A 19,439-nucleotide genomic window follows, 5' to 3' on the forward strand; every position below is an offset into this window, starting at 1 on the left:
TGGGAAGTTGTCCCCCACGGAGTTTATCAAATAAAAACTGGAGCTTTTACGTCTGATTTCAGATTAGACCACAGTGCACCGTATGTGACCTGTCGCTTACCCGGAAGAAGTGAGTATATGCAGGAGAAAATTGTGCCGTCAACAAAACAATGCATTGTATAGTCCTGATCAGTGGTAGATTTAGGGTGTTGGGCGGCCGCCCCCTCTCCCTCAGGGATTCGACCCCCTCGCCAATCAAAGGGTCCCTCCTTCGGCATCAATTCATGAAATCCAATTTGTTTCTAAAGGGTTTCCAAAGGCGCCTTTCGCGCAAATAAATACTAACTTGAAAGGGAGCACACGCCGAACAGTTTTTTGCTCAAAACTTTCCAAAAAGTGCCCAAAAACGCCGTGCTTGGCCTGTTAATTCAAAATTTTGCCTGCGGTGCTAAAAATTTTGTCAAAACAGAGTACATTATTTTGAAAATCCGCACACCACTATAGAGAATATCCTAGATCCGCCCTCGGACCTGATAGAAGTTTTCGTGGCAACCTGATAAATTTTTTTTTGGGTTTTCATAGGGGAATTTTTTTCTTTTGGGGGTTTTATTCTGGGGGATTATATCCTGAGGGATTTACTCCTCGACCCTTACATACTATACACGCAACTATAGGGAGGAACCAGAAATTCGAGCAACGTCAACCTCAATCTACCACGTTCCATCAACTAATGAATTTCGAATCATTTTCTTCACCAAAAATCCCTACTGAGCTCACACTCACACCAAGCTCAACTACGCTTCGGTTATTCTCCATTAATACACTCTTACCTCAAAAGATTTGACCCGACCGCTAAACCACCGGATCAGCCCAATCAAGACGTTTTATCACGACCGAGATAACCGACGCGCTGAAACCAGACGAGCCAATAACAATAACATGAGCCATCAGTTGTTAATTAAGTGGGATTCAAAACTCAAAGTATCTGCGTCAATCGTCCTTTTCGACATAACAAGGGATTTTTCAAGTACAACAAAGTTGAATCCTAGTCTCCTCCAGTCAAGAATCACTGGAAAACTGAGAAACTAAATTTACAATTATACACATTTCTCAACACATTCATGTACATGTTTATGTTCACTGAATCTACATACCTTTCAAATTTATTTACAGTTCAGAATAGAATAACTAATTTTATGATCTTTGTTAGACCATTCAAACAATTTGCTGATCAAAATAAAAACAATTTCTACTCCAATTTGTGTGGTAGAATTAACTCTCTGGTAGCAAAACTATTCCATGATACGTCTAATCATTGCACAAACCGTATTTTGGATAGGAGTTAAATTTGACTGATCAACTAGAGAAGGATATCTTAAAAATTTCCAATAAAGTCGGTGAAAGTTGTTGCAATCTCGTATTAGTAGTGATTACTGTGCTGCTATTCAATTGGAGTAGGTAGGAGCCTACTTCTTTTTGCCTGACTTCTTCTTTCCCCCACCGCTCTTCTTCGATCCCTTTTTACCCCCTTTCTTGCCCTTCTTTTTCCCGTAGGGGCCAATTTGGTTGCGCACCATGCATCCCCTCCACCACGCTTGTATCTGAAACACCCTCAAACGTCAAGACCAATTAAATCCAAGTGACAATCATCGCACATCCACCATGATAGCTAATTGGCGCTACCTTTTCTTTCTCAACATTTAGGCAGATGCACTTGATATTTGCATGCCATTTATATTAACAATAGATGATATTCAATAACTATACAGCCTCAAATACACCAGCACACACGTCAGGACGACTTAGATTCCTTAAATAGCCGCATGCTTTTGGACTTCTATGTTCGCATTAAATAATTTATGCAACCCTTTTTAAGTTGAATTTCCGCTTAATTTCAAAATAATTATAATAACCTAAACATCACAGCATCACTTCCGCAGCAAAATCTAAAAATATATTCCGTTAAAAATAGAGTTGTAAATTGGCCACTCAATCACTCAAGTACGAGAACTCTCCTTAGAAACGGTAACTTCCCAAATGGTATAAAAGTAAAACTTTTCCCAAATGGCATAAATTTCAAGTTATCATTGTAATTTAAACGTTTTGCCAGGAATGAAAACATGTGATCACGATTTGGAATTAATAGCTTACAAACAAATGTTAAGTGACAAATTTGTAGGAAAAACTGACCACAAGAACCTTATCAATAACCGCAAGCTTATGCTTTTCGCTTTTGATGCAAAATTGTTTAAAAAAATAAGATAAAATGTCAATCAACTGTTATTTTCTCACATTGTTCACGAAAAAGTTGTTCTCGATTTTTTTTCAATGCAACTGTTGCATGAAAATTATGCCATTTGGGAAATTTTTCATTTTCATGCCATTTGGGAATTATGCCATTTGAGACGTTATCCTTAGGAACAATGGCCGCGAATTATCACAGCTTTGAAACGTTACAAACCATGAAGTAATGCACGCAGCATTGTGTTGAATTATGAAGAATTGCATTCGCAAATGGTTCACAGTAAAAACTCTTTGAGCTTCAAAAACTGACAGCCAAAAATGAATCCACCAATAAAAATGAACATTGGTCGAATGTAACTAGATTCGGATCTGAAATTTCACCAAGTTGGCTTCTGTCGATCATTTTGATTTTCCAAGTTCTTCCAAAATCACTTAAATTAACCAGCTTTGCTCCAAGTTTTCAGTTCCGCGGACAAGCTTTCTTCGAGAAAATAGCCAACAGACCGTTGGAAGCGAGTCAGTGAACGCAATGAAACAGAAAAATTGAACTTTCGAAGTTCAAAGTAAAAAATATATGGCCCCTAAGTATAAAAATTTCATTGACACTTTTTGATAAAAACTAACTCAATTTGAGATAATTGGACCAATAGGCAAACGTATTATTTGGCTGCGAAATCTAAAATTAAATTCCACTTTCGAAACTAGAAATCGATCACGTTCTCCGTCACCTTTTTACTTTCGTAATTGGAGAGCGCAACTTACTTAACTTTTAGCAGATGAAATTGAATTGAACTAAAACAGTGCAATTCTTCGGTTACGTTCATCGACTCTTAGTCAAAGAGGTGTGGTGTACTCACAGCATTGCAAGCCTTGTACTCCTCGGCCATCTGCTCTGCCCTGCGTTTGGCCATCTCCTTCTCGTATCTGTCATCCACCACCACTGCCTCATATTCTTTATACTACAGAAATAACAACCAACATCAACATTACCATGCAGCTGCACTTAAAATTATAAATTATTGATAGCTGTTTCCACTTTCGCAAGGTTGGGGGATACTAGCGCATTGTGTGCTTTTTACACCAGACGAATCAACTTAAGTTTGTTTCTTCTTTTTAATTAGCAGTTGTTGAAACGTTTTATACCATCTGAAAGATGTTAATTCCCTGCGCTCAAAATTACCTACGATCTTGTTCGTGAAGTTGTAGATTTGGTAATTGCAAGTTTGGAATGACTTAAACGCACAGAACTTCCTGTTTACTATTAAAACTTGGCGCAGAAAACGAATTAACCCGGCTAAGAAACCGTTCCAAACTGAATTAACAATATACGCAAAACTTTTCCTTCTGAACTTTTCCCAAATGTTTTATCTGTGTCTTAAAATGGAACAAGACTGCTGGTATCGGGGCGAAGCTCTGAATGTTCCGACTGCCTTTAAGGTTTATGGAGCAGTAATATCATAAACAACAAAAAAAAAATTAAATTAATTAAAATAAAACGAAATTTTTTTTTCTAAAATTTGAATTTCCTTTCTATGAAAACCATCTATGAAAATCATCCCACACGCCATATAAAGTACAAAACAATAAATTTCGCTCCTTGTAACAAATCAATTATGGCAAATAAGCTTCTTTCAACCAATTTGGAGCGATTTCTAAGACGGATCAAATCTCCGCTTACGCGTTAATAGTGCGAATTATATCGCCCGTTAATTGTCCCTGAATGGCCAAAATGGCAATCTTTAAACCCCCATAACATTACGGAAAATGATCACAGGTGGAATATCTTTTCATATTTAAGCTCAGGACAACAGTACCTTTTGAATGACAAAAAAATTCCGTCAAAAATGGCTAGTTAAAAAGTCGAAATTTGTCTAAAGAAAAAAAACGCACCCGAGCACAAATATTCATTCCGTCACTTTCGTCGGAACAAAAAATGTGAGCATACCTTCATAAATAAAATTCAATGCCGCGTGCATAAGAACAGTAATGGGAAAAAGATATTGTAGCTTTCTGAATTCAACGAGCAAATGAACTATAGTTTTTTCACATTTTTGTGCATCTATTTAAAATATAGGGCTGAAAGATGAAAAAAATGGAAAAGACTAAGCAGGGTCAAAATTTGAAAAACCTCGTTTTGAAGGTGTAAAGTTGACAGTATATCAAACTAATTTCAGAGGTGTTCTTGCTGTAAGAAAAATCTCGCAACCAGGGGTGGATCTAAGATTTTCTCGAGGGGGCAAAAAAATACGAAAATTTTGTCGAACTTGTTTTAGGTCCACCAAAATAATTTAATCACTCTCAAAGCACTAAAAAGACCTTATTGCGGCCAATTTTTTGACAACAGGCACAATTTTTTGGCGCGCGCTTCCTCAAAAAAAGTTTTAGGATCCGTCAGCCAAAAATCGATATCTCAAAAATAGTCCAGAGGAGCGGCCCTTTGGGTCGACAGGGGGTCCAATCCCAGAGGGGAGACAATGTAATTTGCGCTCCTTCCCTACCTCTACGCTACAGATTCATGATACCTTATTTGTAATATAATAGTCTGTGATATCCTTAGCATTGGCTGTACTTAATAGCTGGTTATTGATCAAAATGAACACATTTTGTCGCAACAATATTTGCGTCGCAACAATGTTTGCGACTTAGGTTGGAAAAAAGAGAGCTTTGCTTGTGTAATAAGCTTTTAAATTTTGCCAAGCTAGCTCCTGAAGCAATGAAACGTGAAATGTTTTAGTTATTTCAGAGCAACTACTATGTCCTTTGAGTTAAGATATTTCATAGCGCATTTCTGAGCGAGTTAGTCAAGTTCAGTCTCCATCTCATTAGAACAGCACGTCTGAAAAAACACTAAGCTCACAAGATAGGTTTTGGCTTTTTTCATGGCAATTTAAATTATCCGGAAAAAACGCATATAACCTGAAATTTAAAACGAGTTTTTCTCAAATTGCATTGACAAAAAATGATGAAGACGGAACATGCTTAGAATCATTTCAATATAATTATGTCGGTGATCAACTCGGTAGTTTTGGCGTAATTTTAGATTGACTGAAAAAGGTAAAACTTTTGGGGTAAAATTTTGGGCCTCAATTTCGAAAAAAAATGCATTATATTAACTAAGCAGAAATTCTTAGCAAGTTCTGACAACGTCATTTTCTATCTCAAGACAACTCAATTTGAGAAAAAAAAAACGTTTAAATTTCAAGTTCAAAGCGTTTTGTCCAAATAAATTCAATCAGCACTATGAATGAATGAAATGTTCACGAAATCCCTCAGACATAAAACGAGATGAAGTTTCATACGGACCTTAAACGAGTCTAAGTTTCGTATGAAGCGCTGCCCTACAAAAATCATCTACAACATTTCAGATTCAAGAAATTTAGTTCTAGAATAATCTTTCCAAGCTTGCTGATACATTCCTTAAACGTTGCGCTCAATTTCTGACCTTAAAACTTCATGCGAATTTGAAGTATTATTCAATGAACTCAAGGTCAATTCATAGAAGACAAAAACATTACCAAAAATATAAAACCCAGCAAGCTGTCGATGCAATCATTCATCCATCCTAGCGCCTAGTTTTTATCATTTTTTGACACCGTCAGTGATGCGAAGTTATCGATCACTCGTCTAGGATCATTCACAGAAGAGTCAATGAACTACGCATTCAGGAAATAATTTCAACCCTGTCGGAAATATTTGAAAGCTCAATCTGCTCAGCACATCCTTTAGATCACCCTTAACTCATTCAATAAGTAATTATAGACTAAAAAAAGACTGCTCGTATCAGGGAAAAGCCCTAAATGTTCCCACTGCCTTTTATGGTTTTATAGAGCAGTAATAACTTCAAAAAATTAAATGTAATAAAATGAAAAAAAAAAAAAAAAACTTTTTCTAAAATTTGAAATTTTTTAAATAAAAATCATCCCCCACACGCCATATAAAGTAAAAAAGGATAGATTTCGCTCCTTGTAACAAATCAATTCTGGCAAATAAGCTTCTTTCAACCAATTTGGAACGATTTTAAGCCGGATTAACTCTCCGTTTACGCGTTAATAGCGCGAAATATATTGCGCTTTAATTGTCCCAAATGGCAATCTTTAAACCCACTAACTTTACGAAAAATGATCACAGGTGAAATATCTTTTCAAATTTGAGCTCAGGACAACAATAGCTTTCGAATGATATTTAAAAAATCCTGTCAAAAATGGCTAGTTAAAAAGTCGAAATTTGTCTGAGGAAAAAAAACCCCGAGCACAAATATTCCGTTAGTTTCCTATCGAAAATGAATATGCACAAAGGAAACAATTCGAGTCAACTCATTTACGCTTATCGCAGAAAACAAGTTTTACGGGAATTTGAAGTCCCATTTCGACTGATTTCCTTTAACAATGCACCCTAAAAATAGCAAACCCTACCAAATTACAAACATAGACACTTTTAAGTTTTTCTTCCTATAAGATAAATGATGAAGTATGAAATTCTCGGTGCCACTGGCTCAGAAACCGGTTATAAATCTGGTATCTTAATAAATGCAGCAACTCATTACCTTCTTGGTAAGGTCTTGTAGATTCTGGAAGTCCTGTGCTTTTGAGAGTTTCAGGATCTCCAGCTCCTTCTTCTTGGCTTCGTAGTCAGTCTCGTACTTCTGACTCCAGTACTCTTGCTTCGCCGACAGCTCCTGCAAGCAACAAAAAACGTCTAGCAATTTCCTACAGACAATTACTTGAAAAGTGATAATTAACAATATTGACCAAGTTTCACGAAACCGTGAGCTCTTTCAACTTCATGGTCGTTTTTGCACTCGAAAGAACTGTTTTAAGGAACTATCTTAAATTGAGAAAAATGTATCACTAAGCAATTTCCATTTTCCGGCGGTTATCCCGAAAACCAGATCCTCTTCTGAAACCAAGTTGCGCTACTTTTCAATTTCGCTGAAGGACATTGATTTTGAGTATACATGAAATTAATTAATCAAATTTCAAGTGACTATTCACAGGGGCGTATTTAGGCAACCATGTACAGGACTCTTGGTAAATCGCTAATTAGGAGAATTTGTATTAAAGCAAAGGGTTATTGTAGAGTCGACTTGCCAGAAAAAAAACAAGGAGTTATGAAGATAGAAAAATGCTTCATATCAATTTGTGATTTGTTTCACTTTGCAAATAGGGTTTCTGTTTTCTATTGGCGCAAAAAAAGTTGTAGAATTCTGACCAGGGGCGGATTTAGGGGGACGGGTAGTTCGACCTTCTGCCGACCCAAAGGCAAAGGGTTCCTATGTACTTTTTGAGATATCCATGTTTGGTGCCGGACCCGAAAAGTTTCTATTTTGAGGGGGAGCGCGCGAAAACTTGGCAAAACAGGGTATTTTCAGTGCTTTGGGAGAGCTCGGAAAATAAATAAAGTCGACCTAAAATAAAAGGTCGACAAAATTTTTTGAACCCCCCCCCCCCCCCCTCTCGAGAAAATCTTAGATCCGCCCTGAACATTCAGAAATTAGATTAAGCTAAAACTGCGCTCACAACAATATCATTCTAGTCAGCTTGAAAAAAATTCAATTTATTTTTATGATCACCCAAATCGACACAAAAAACAGCGGAAATAGATAACAGTTAACATTTTCAGCCTGAAATCAGACTTTGATTGATTGCTCAAATCAGTACAATTTTATTCTGACAAGGCAACTGAAAAAAGGCTTATCTCATTATCGGTCGAAACTTTCACACAGCTTTCGACATTTCCTGACAGAAAGAAAAGGAAATGAGCTCCTTTACTGCCCTCGAAAATATCCCATTCCGCTCTACATCTCAAACAGACAAAATTGACGGGTGAATGTCTTTCTTTAGATCTGAAGCTGCGATTCATTATTTAAAATGGATCAAACATTAGGCATCGAGTGCATTTTATTGAATGAAAGAGTAATTAGAAATCTTAAATATTTCATCAGACCTTCAGATGTAGTCAAAAAAATAGTAGTTTGAAGTACTGTTTATTGATGTTGATGGTTTAATTTTACAAATGAACTCCTTAGTCCGAGATGAGAGGAGAGAAATAACCCTCATCTGTACTTTTTGTTTGAATCAAGAGCAAAAGAAGTACTTCAAAGATACCAATTTGGAATCTCAGTAGACCTTCTAGATATAAAAGTGGTTTTTTCTTTTGCTACAAAGCAAACTTCAAATACTTGTAAAATCAATGCTCACGTTCAAAATCATTTCACCGGTTTGATCACAATGAGCTTATATTAATTTTTATATGAACACATCTGAACTGGTGTGAACTAGATTTAACACCAACGAAAAAATAGATGCATCATGATCTAGATTAGAAGTTGCTTCAATTTACGAAAAAGAATCCCTGCATGAAGCGCGAACGTAATGCTCATTATCATGCTCTAATCATTAATTTTCCGCATATCAGAGTCAGGAGATGAGAGGCTTTGTAATGTGTCTGGCCATATTATATGCGTTCTCGAAAAAACCGAGAACACGGGGATTACTTCGAGGTCAAAGAGTAAGTTTTTCGGCTGTCAGGCAGTGAATATCTAGGAAATCAAAGAATTCGACTATACATAACAAACAGTAGCCTTTAGTGAACAGCTAGTCTCTAACCATCAATACTTGTGAATAAATGATTGAAGCGACATTAGACATTATTAATGCAAAAGCACACTATACTCTTGATTAAGATCTGACGAGAAAGAGAAAAGACTGACCTGCTGTTTCTGGTGTAGAAAAGACTCGATGTCCTGATTTACTCGGATCTCCTCGTTGATCTTCTCATTAACGTTCTAAAAATGAAAACAAATAACAGCCAACATCTTAATAAAAAAAGGCAAATCGGGAAAGCGTTGGAAATCAAAGAAACTAGGGAATACTCGACACTTTTTTAAACAAAATCAAAGCAATTATCAACTTTCGAATTTCAGAGGAAAAAAAACACTTAATAGCTAATAAAATTCAGTTGAGGCTAAACAACTGATCCAAATATGCGATCATAGATAAAAGTTCATCATTTTGTGCCTGCATGAGGATGTTTTTTTTTTAATTTTATCCTTTATTTTGTAAAAAGCTATTGCATATACGTTAAACGTCAGTCGAAAAACACAGGAGCACGCTCTTAAACAAAAAGTCTAGTAACTTTTGCGAAGCCAGAAAGCGGCGAATCAGTCCGTGCACAAATTAAGTTGTGACATGCAAATCGGTCCCATTAATATCTTTCAAGACTCAAGAAACAAACTAATTGTATTAATGAAAAACTCAAAACAAATTGCGAATCAGAAAATGTCGAGGTAGTCGAACTTAATCTTGAAAAGGAAAAAAGGTTTTGTTTTCAAGTTAACAATATCTACTTGCAACAGCGAAGCACTGTTGTCAGCCCTAATTAAAAGCTACATGCAATCTTTCTGGCAGAGAAGTTTTGCCTCAAAACGTATCATGGTATGCCTGGAGCCACCGAACATTTGACTGATCGACAGAAAACAAAACCTCTTTCCATTTTGATTGCCACTTAATTGTACCTTAGTTTCCTCTTGTAGCTGAGCGATTCCCGAATCGCATTTTTTCTTGGTCTGCTGGACAGATACCAGGCTGCTTTTGTGCACGTACTTTCTCTCCATTGCCGTCTTCGCCTTCATCTCCTGCAACTGGTCCTTCAAGTGCGCAATCATCTCATTACGCTTCTGAACAAAACAAAATGAATAGCAATAAAATTAAGTTAACAACAAATTTAAGTTAAAAAAAGATGATAAACTCAAAAAAGATTGATAATATTTGAAGCCCTTTCGGGGAAAAAATACGTTTTAAGCTCTCTGAATTTCAGGGCATTTTAAATTTGATTTTTTTTTTGATAAAATTAACATATCTCGAGAAGAAAGGATGAGAAAGCAAAGTTTTCTTTCGCTATGAAATCAAAAATTGATATACATTTTTTGAAACGACAAGCAATTCACGTTGTTTTGTTGCACAATTTGTTTTCTTTTTGCAAAAGGAAAGTGTACTGTGACTTCTATTTAGTAAAATTATTTGAAGATAATCTGAACATAGACATCAGAGTTGTGATAAGGTTAATGCACTCACAGAAACCAAAAAAACCGGAGCATTTTCAATTTTAGAGTTCTAAGAAAATAAATATTACGTTTAAGCAATTTGAATTTGCAGAATGTTTGAGGTTCGTTCTTTTTTAGGCAAAAATAACCAGGGCGGATCTAGTATTTTTTCGAGGGAGGGTTTCAAAAAAAATTAGTCGCCCTTTTTTTCGGCCAATCAAATTGATTCTATGAGCACTCCCAAACCACTAAAAAGACCGCACTTTGACAAAATGTTCTCCACCGCAGGCAAATTTTTGAAAAAAAACAGGCCAAAAAATGCATTTTTGGGAACTTATTGGATGGAAAGATTTGATTAAAAACTGCGTTTTTCGGCGCGCGCTCCCCCTCAAAATTAGGATATATTGTCGCCTTTACAAAAATTTTTTTTAGGCCAATAGATGATTTTTATTTTCAAATGAGTGTGAAAACAGTTAAGACTTTTTCTCAAAACAAAACGAAAAACCAGAATAGCTACATAAATTTCATCATCCCGTTTTTCGGTAGACCAAATTGATTTTATGAGCTCTCCCAGATCAATTTAAAAAAGCAATTTGACAAAATTTTCTACGCCACATGCAATTTTTGAAAAACAGGCAACAAACAGAGTTTTAGTTACTCTTTTTTTAAATTGATTTGGGAGAGCTCATAAAATCAATTTGGTCTGCCGAAAAACGGGATGATAAAATTTATGTAGGTCGTCTGGTTTTTCTTTTTGTTTTCTAACAAAAATTTCGTTTTTCGGCGCGCGCTACTCACTCAAAATTGGTGTATATTGTCGCGAAGGCGCCTTTAAAGAAGATTAGGGCCGGTCAGCCAAAAATGGATGTCTTAAAATGGTACAAAAATGTCTTAAAATAGTCGAATTCCTGCGGGTGGGCCTCCCCACACCTGAATCCGCCCCTGAAACTAACCCAATTATAGAGAATTGGATCAATAGATAATTTGTATTTTCAAATTAGCGTTGAGTTAGAGTGAAAACAGTTTCAATACTTTTTCCTTACAAGAATTCCTTAATAAAAGAAAAACCATACGAAATTTCATCCAAACCACAAATCGGATCAAGCAATCGAAAACCATACTTCATCATTCCATTCATTGGTACTTCACATTAATCATGAAAATTCTGAAAACAGACAACCAATTTTGAAATTTGCCTTAATTTCATCAAATGATAATAAAAAAACTGAAAAACAAATCAAAATTCAAACTGCGAAAAAGCATATTTGAGTGTGAACAAATTTTAAATATTTTTACTTAAAAAATATATATTAACACGACCTTCATAAGTGTCTTCACTGCGCTCATTGATACCACTAGTTTAAAACAGCCATAACTTCAGAAAAATGTATAAGTCAATTTGAAAAGTTTTATACAAAGTGTTACTATCCATACTGACAGTGACTCCCAACCTGTATTTCATCCTCCTTCTCGCGCTTCACATTTCTGATCTGGTCTTGCAGCTGACGAATCTCACGACGCCCCATCTCGTCTCTAGAAAAAAAAAGGAAAAGCGTGAAGAAAAAAGCCACCATATTCTCCAATCAAATAAACAACTGTTCATGAAATTTAAGCATTTTCTGCAAAACTGCAAAATCCTATTTTCGTAAAAAAACTTTTGGATGCGAAATTGAGCTTCGCGAATGCAAGCAAAAAGGAAAAAATGGAGCTTTGTCGTAGGAAGAAAAAAAATTAGCCAGACTCCGGATTCTGAATCATTCATCTTCAGCACTGAGCCAACTGTCCTAACTGTCTAATAGAGTTTACGCATCTAATTTTAAAAAAATTCGCTCAAATAAAGCAGATAAAAACACGTCAGTAAAATTGAACCTAAAAATTGAGAACAAAAACAGCCGAGAAAGAGCGAACTCGTATTATTACACAAGCGTTTGCGTGTTACTGACTACAAGATCGTTTATGACTCTTTCATAGATCAAAGAAAACATTGTTTTGAATTCGTAGGCACCTCGGTAGCAGGCTAGAGAAAAAATTCTAGCGGCCGTGGCCCAGTGGGTAAGACCCGCGTCCTTAAACAAGTTGGAGGGGTCCCAGTGTTGTCCGCTTCCTCAACGTGGACTGGCTATGGCAAACAGGTTGAAATCAAACCAGAGAAGCAAAAATAGTAAGGACCAGAGCCCACGATAGTTAGGAAGAAGGGAAGGGAGGAAATTTTAAAAAATCACAAATTTTTACATGAAAAATGTTTTCATCTTCACAAATCAAAAAAAGCGCTCCTGTCAAAAATGCACTCCATTCAAAAACACGAATCTTTGTATGAAAAAAATTTTCATCGTTTTAAACCAAAATACAACCCTGTCAAAACGGCAATTCAAAAAAAACAGCCAACAGAGAGTTGGAAAAGAGTCAATTAACGCAAGTAAACAAAAAAAAACAGATTGCCTTAAAGTTCTTTGAATTTCTAGAACAATTTATGATCGAGATCTTTTGATAAAAACAACTCAATTTGAAAAAAAAAAAGAATCACAAGGTACGTGCCATACTTATAAAAATAATGCAAATATATACCTAGAAGCAATCATATTTGCATTAATATGTATGAATGCACTTCGAAGCTATTAAAGGATTTTTATGAAAGCAATTCCTGAAAAAAAAATCGAACACAAAAAACATCAGGATCATAAGACATTTCGAATTTCAAGAAAAAAAGATGGCCTCAAAGCTTTCTGAATTATAAGTACAATTCATGAATGACTTTTTTTGATAAAATTAACCTAAATTGAGAAAACTGGATCAATAAGTAAATTTTTCATTTCACTGGGAAATCTGAAAAGAATATCCTCTTCCGAAACTTGAAGTCAATCACGTTTTTCATGAATTTTACACTTTTGCTGTTTGATAGTGGAGTTTGCCTTCTTTTTACAAAAAATGAACTAAACTTGAAAAGAAATCAAAAGTCAAACTTCGAAAAAGTATATTTGAGCCTGAACAAATTTAAGATTCCCTGATAAAAGTCATCCCGACCTATGTGAGAAACTGAACTACGTTCATCGAATCTAACAAAAACAGAGCTATACATTTTTATTTTTCACTTTATAATCTAGATCCTAGACATAAGTAAAAAACAAACATCGCCAGACAGCTGAAAGAGTTTATGAACAAGGATTTAGAAAATTATCAGATTTTTAATAGTTTTCCAATTCGATTTTCCATACTTAACGTAGAAACTATTTAGAATTTTGATGGACATGTTGACATTGGGACATCTTAAACGTGTGTCAAGTGATACGCCAATTAAATAATGTATAGATTGCCAGACATAATGAGTCATTAAATTTCTCAAATGAAGTTTATATCATTGAGTATTATCATACAATTGTTTGAAACAAAAAGCATACTTTGGTTCATTTGATCATTCTACAGAGGCGAAGCAAGATAAAGAGCAGCTCTATAAAGTGCAAAAAAAAAATAAGAAATAAGCCTCGAATTAGTAAAAAATCGGCTAGGTCTGAGATGAGATTCGATCCTGCGACCTTGAGATTACGAATCTCACACACTAGCCACTCAGCAACGGACACTTAATAGGCACCAAACAATAGCCAAAAATAAAGAAGAGAACAGATCTATGCAATTTCCAATGCTACAGTGAAACTTCCAAATAAGTGAACACTTTTAATGAACACTTTTAACTAAAATCGAAAAAAATCTTAACCATTGCATTATACGATATAGCTTAAACGTGCAAAAATAAAATGGTGAAAAAATTTAAACATGCCGAGATAGTGATGCTCACATTTAAATATATAGTAGATAGACTCACTTCTTACATTAAAGGCGTAATAATTTTTATTTCAAATAACCAAAATTGTCAAATTTTTCGGTCAATGAGACGAAACCGTTACATTGATTTATTACGATAGTTTAGGACGGTATTTACACTACAATAATCCTCAATAAAAGAATGATAGCTTCTCACCTCTTGACCATTTTCTGCAGTGCATTGCGCTTGTTGCGTTCCTCTGCGACTGATGATGCCAGTTGAGAGAAGGTGCCACTGTTGAGCAGCTCAGCTAAGGACTGCTGCAGCACATCCTCCATGAAGGACCTGCAAATAATTGAAATTTCCTGGAAAATCATTGAGAAATAGCTGAATAAATTCGTTTTCTAGATCAATTACAATTTGAACATTTTATAGCAGGGCAAGAAGCATGAAGGTACATCTTCAAACAATTTGATCGATCCATTTTTGATCAACCAGATGTATTCTCCGTTCTCCGAGCATTCGAAGCGACACTACTTGATTGAAAAAATCTGCCAGCCAGGTGCAATTTTGCTTGAAACAGATGTGTTTGACCGCATTTTGGAATATTTAGAACAACCAATCGCTCTTTTTAAGACATGGTTTCTTCAAACTAGTTGGTTTCTTCGCCCAAAGTATGCGCCCGAGATGTTTTCATAAGGAATCTATCAAAGCATTGGTTTTAGATTACATAAATCTGGATTTTAAGTCCATTCTATAGGGTGACGACACATAAACTCTGCTTGCACTTGGCTGGAATGACGACTGACCTGTCCTGCTGTATCTTTTGTAGACTCTCTGGAGTGAGCGGAGACTGGCGCATGGACTTGGCCAAGGCCACGTGACTTCCCTTCAGCTCATCCAGAATGTCCTGCAACTCATTCTGGGTAGCACCAACTTTCTCACGTGACTTCGGGCCGGCAGCTGAAACATTGAATTTGACAGACGCTAAACCACGGACCCATTTTGAATGTATTACAAACGTTTAAAATGAGGAGGCGGGACTTATCATCATGTCCTCGCAACTACAGTGCTGATTTATATTAACCAGACAAAACGAACAAAATTGAAAATGCTGAAAGTGTTTTTCTCAAAAAGGATTGAGTCGACAAAAAGCAATGATTTCCCTGGAAATTTCACCGAATTAGTGTTGCTAAATATTTTGCAAACTTTGCTCACAAAATGGTTGGTTGACTTTTGGCTTGATTTGTTTGACCAAACATTCCACAAAATTTCACGAGTGTTAAATATGCAGTGTATGCAAGGCGGTTTACACAATTCAGAAACTCAACCGACAGCTTAAGACGATAACCATGAAGTCCAAACATCTTAAAATACAATACCGTAATTTCGTATCTTTATAATTATACATGCAGTGGTTATATTTCTAAGAATAGCATTCGCCTGTAATAACTAACACTAGAATCCGATTGTTAAAATTGAATTATCAGCACCACAAAAATTTCAAATGATTTTAATATGCAAGTTGTTCACCCAAAAAGTATGCATTCCGATTTGATAACGCTTGCTAAAGTAGTTGCCAACTGGGAGTCTTAGAAATCATCCTAATTTCAGTGTTTAACTACTATTTTCAGTAACAAAGAGTTAAGGGTGCCTGAATTGCAAACAATTTCTTTTCCCACAATTGAAAAAAAGTTATTGAATTTCTAGCAAATATAGAAAGGACACACGAAAGGGCATCAGTAATGCCCACTATGAGTCTGCCCCTGAAAAACAACCACGCCTTTACATTAAATAGTTAGATTTCAAATTATTCATAGTAAAATTAAAAAACAGAAATAAGCAGAATTAAATAGAATCACAATATATATTTAAAATGTTAACGTGATAGTAATGAAATAAGGACAGAAAAAATATTGAAAATCTTTTGACCTTATACCATGGAGCTGCAGCGCAGATAAAAACTAACAAAAAAGCAACGCATTTATTTTTTTACAAAATCGAAGTTTCGTAACTTTGATAATACTATATATATTTATCAAGTCATACATACATACAAAAAATCATTTACCTTTGATCCTTATTGAAACAAAAGTATTGGCCACCTTAGAAGAAAACAAAGTTTGCACTATAATTTTAAAGAACATATATGGTTCTTATTCAATGCGAGAAGCAAAAATCGAATCCTTGCTCATTTGTAAATAAATTTCAGGCCAGACACGGTTTTCGCTCCATAAATTTAGCAACTTGTATCCTCTATTTGTAATTTAATTTCGCAAAAACTTTTAGTTGCATAATGGATTTTTGAAATTGACCCATGCTGCACTTCTCGTTAAAAACTTTGGGCTTTTATGAGGAAAAAAAAGAAACACTCAGTAGCATTGATATTATTCAAAGATCTCAGACAGAATTTCGAGAGATCATTAACAAAGAGCTCATGCACAGTCAGTATTTTGCCTGAAAATAAAAACTTCCTAAAGCTGTCGAAATTCCATTTGTAGTAAACCACTCTGACTATTTTTTCAGCCTTATGAAAATTGAAATCAAATTTGTGTGGCCAGTGCCACAACAAAAGCTAACCATATTGAAAAAAAAGTTGAATATTATTGAAAGAAAATTAAAACTTTCAATGTGAACAAAACGCAGCATAATGGTAACAATCCCAGAGTGTCTATTTAATTTTGTTGACGCTTTAATACATGAGTCCTGAAGACATCTTTGAATTACTATTGAGGGAAATACTTTCCATAAGCAATGAATGTAGTTAAAAATTACAAAAACACTTAACTGCGCTAAAATTGAGCTAATTTGCAGTCAACCATTCTGCTAATATTTTATTGAATATTTAAAAATCTTGGATTTCAAAAGCAACATTTGCATCATCAGCAAAAACATAAGCTTCTGGATGATTGACTCTGACTGGCATATCGTTTATATACACAACCAACAACAGGGGCTTAGGACAGATCTTTGACACAAACTAGTAATTACTAGCAGCCCGTTCAAATGACTAATTAATGTAAAAATAGCTTGCTCTCTGCTAGTCAAGTAGTTGAGAAACCAATCAGGTACAACCCCTCTTCTTCCATAGGCTTCCACTTTGTTAAAGAATATCATGATTTACCTTATCAAAAGCTTTCTTCAGGTCAAAAAGAAATGCTTCATTTAATAATATTTTTCTCGAATATCATTTTTTAGTCAGCTCTACCAGTGCATCGACAGTGTTATGTATTTTTTCGAAAACCAAACTGCCTTGAATAGAAAGCCTAACAGATGGCAAGAAATGTGTATAATCGTTTTGCATAACCCATCCATAGATCTTTAACAAGCAAATAAGAAGTGATATCAGTCCATAAACATTTCAATCCTTATTCGACCCTTGCTACATAAATGTGAACCTTCAGCCCAATTTAGACGGTCAGCTTAACAGCAAGTTTTGAATGAAAGATGGATAAGATATGTGGCAAAAACAGTGGAAATGCTTTTAATGACTTGGTTGCTAATTTCATCCACAAATGATGACTGCTTCGGTTGTAGCAATTCAAAAAATTATACAACATTAAACAATGTATTGTAGACAAAAATAGACTCTAAGGAGTAATTGATTTCAAACTCTGGTTCATCCCCAATTATCTCAACTAGTTGCGACGCTATGGATGTTTAAGGTTCATTGAAGCAGTTCGCAATGGCTTTATCATCCTTTACCTCAAGATTATTGGTCCAAAGAAGTGAAACTTTCATGCTTTGTGAATAATTTTTTCTTCATTCGTTCAAAAATTTTTAAAAATCTGCTCCTAGTCTCCGATATATTGCCTAATTTTTTTCAAGAATCAAGCTTTGTCAAGTTTTTATCAAACTCTTCGCCTTTTTTTCACTCAAAAACGTTTGTAGATCGTTTCATTTTTAAAATTGTTTTTAACAATTTTCCAGGCAGTGTAAAGCTTATTTGTCTAGCTAATTGCTTTTTTAAATTGATCCTGCAAGCCTAAATTTGGGCATTTTATTTTTGATAGTTGCGAAGTTCTCCAGAACAACTCAAAAACTATCATGGAATAAATTAAACGCAGCAATTCACTGAAGATGTCTGATTGATTTAACTTAAAATTCAGAAGATTTGCAACTCCTGGTAGTACCCTAAAAAACAACTACAGAGTTTAGATTTTCAACTTTTTTTAAATTTGAGTTTTCCGAAAATTCAAAAACCATGAGAAACGTCATTATTTCGAAAACTACAAGGATTTGAGCAGTCAAACTTGGAGCCAGAGTTCGTAACCGCCAAGAAACCCCTGCCAGTACCCAATTACAGAATTGAGAACTTGAAATTTTGTAAAAATTTTACATTCAAGTTTTCTGCAAATTTTTGAAAAAATCACAGAATCGTCGTACCTGGTAAAATATTATGATTTGCGTGCTCATTGTTGGAGGCTAAATTTGCAACCCCTGGGGAAAACCTGACAGCATCCTACTATTATGTTAGTAATACAAAAACTTGGTGAAATAAACACTAAAATTGAAAAAAATCTGAAACGTTGTAATATATATATGATTTTGTTAAACAGAAAAAAAATGCGAAAACAAAAAATTGAAAAAACTTAAACATGACGAGATAGTGAAGACAAATTTTAAAAATATACACAGAGACGAAGCTGGGCTTCGCAAACATTAAATAGAACACGATGAGGAACAGCTGTATAAAACGCAAAGAGAAAAAATAGAAATAAGCCTCGAATTAGTAAAAAAAAAATTCGGCTTCGTCTCGGATTCTATCTGCGACCTAGATATTATGAGCCTCACGCACTAAAAACTCAGCCAGGGACCCTTAATAAGCCGGAAACACTAGCCACAAATAAGCAGAGAACAGATGCTATGAAATTTCCAATGCTACAGATTGTGATTACAGCAAAAGTGCCTCCAAATAAGTGCACACTTTTAATGAACACTTTTATTTGGGAGTTAGGATAGAAAAAAAAAGAAAGTAAGAACTAATAGACTACACTCGCAAGTGAAAATAGATAGATAGATGCCGTAATTTGAAGATAAATTTGTGAGGTAAGAGTTAGTTAGTTCCTTTTCCAGCTCCCCAATTCTGCTGAAACAGTGATTTATTCTACTAAAGTAACTCTCGTTGTTAAAAAACATTTGTGTCAATGTGAACAAATGAAAATATTTGAATTGAACTATTAGGTTCGAACTGCCGTATAAACAATTTGAAGACTGCGAAACTTTATTGGATGCGAAACTGGAAAAGAGTCAGAATTCACAGGCCTCACATCGATATAACCAATCAGCATGGTCAATTGTGTGTAAGATTCAACTTTTTTGTAGATTCTAAACAATTTGTACAATCAATCTTTCAATAAGGTTTCAATTCAAAGAAACCTTAGAATGTTATATAGCTGAATCGCAATTATCAAAGAC

At 35.1% G+C, this 19,439-nt stretch overlaps 1 protein-coding gene across 1 annotated transcript in view; it reads right to left on the reverse strand.

The window, feature by feature from the left end:
* Window positions 1–1,049: 1,049 nt before the first annotated feature.
* LOC134840261 (dynein regulatory complex protein 9-like) overlaps window positions 1,050–19,439 on the reverse strand; it is an 82,793-nt gene continuing 64,403 nt past the window's right edge. Inside the window, exons 4-11 of the mRNA XM_063856008.1 lie at window positions 14,831–14,984; window positions 14,238–14,366; window positions 11,716–11,797; window positions 9,737–9,898; window positions 8,933–9,007; window positions 6,767–6,898; window positions 3,081–3,182; window positions 1,050–1,580 (exon numbers count right to left, since the gene is read on the reverse strand). Coding sequence (XP_063712078.1) covers window positions 1,446–1,580; window positions 3,081–3,182; window positions 6,767–6,898; window positions 8,933–9,007; window positions 9,737–9,898; window positions 11,716–11,797; window positions 14,238–14,366; window positions 14,831–14,984 — 971 coding nt within the window. The 3' untranslated portion in view covers window positions 1,050–1,445. The remainder of the gene's footprint in view (window positions 1,581–3,080; window positions 3,183–6,766; window positions 6,899–8,932; window positions 9,008–9,736; window positions 9,899–11,715; window positions 11,798–14,237; window positions 14,367–14,830; window positions 14,985–19,439) is intronic.

This window comes from Symsagittifera roscoffensis, chromosome 2 (assembly GCF_963678635.1).
Source record: "Symsagittifera roscoffensis chromosome 2, txSymRosc1.1, whole genome shotgun sequence".
Taxonomy (NCBI): domain Eukaryota; kingdom Metazoa; phylum Xenacoelomorpha; order Acoela; family Convolutidae; genus Symsagittifera; species Symsagittifera roscoffensis.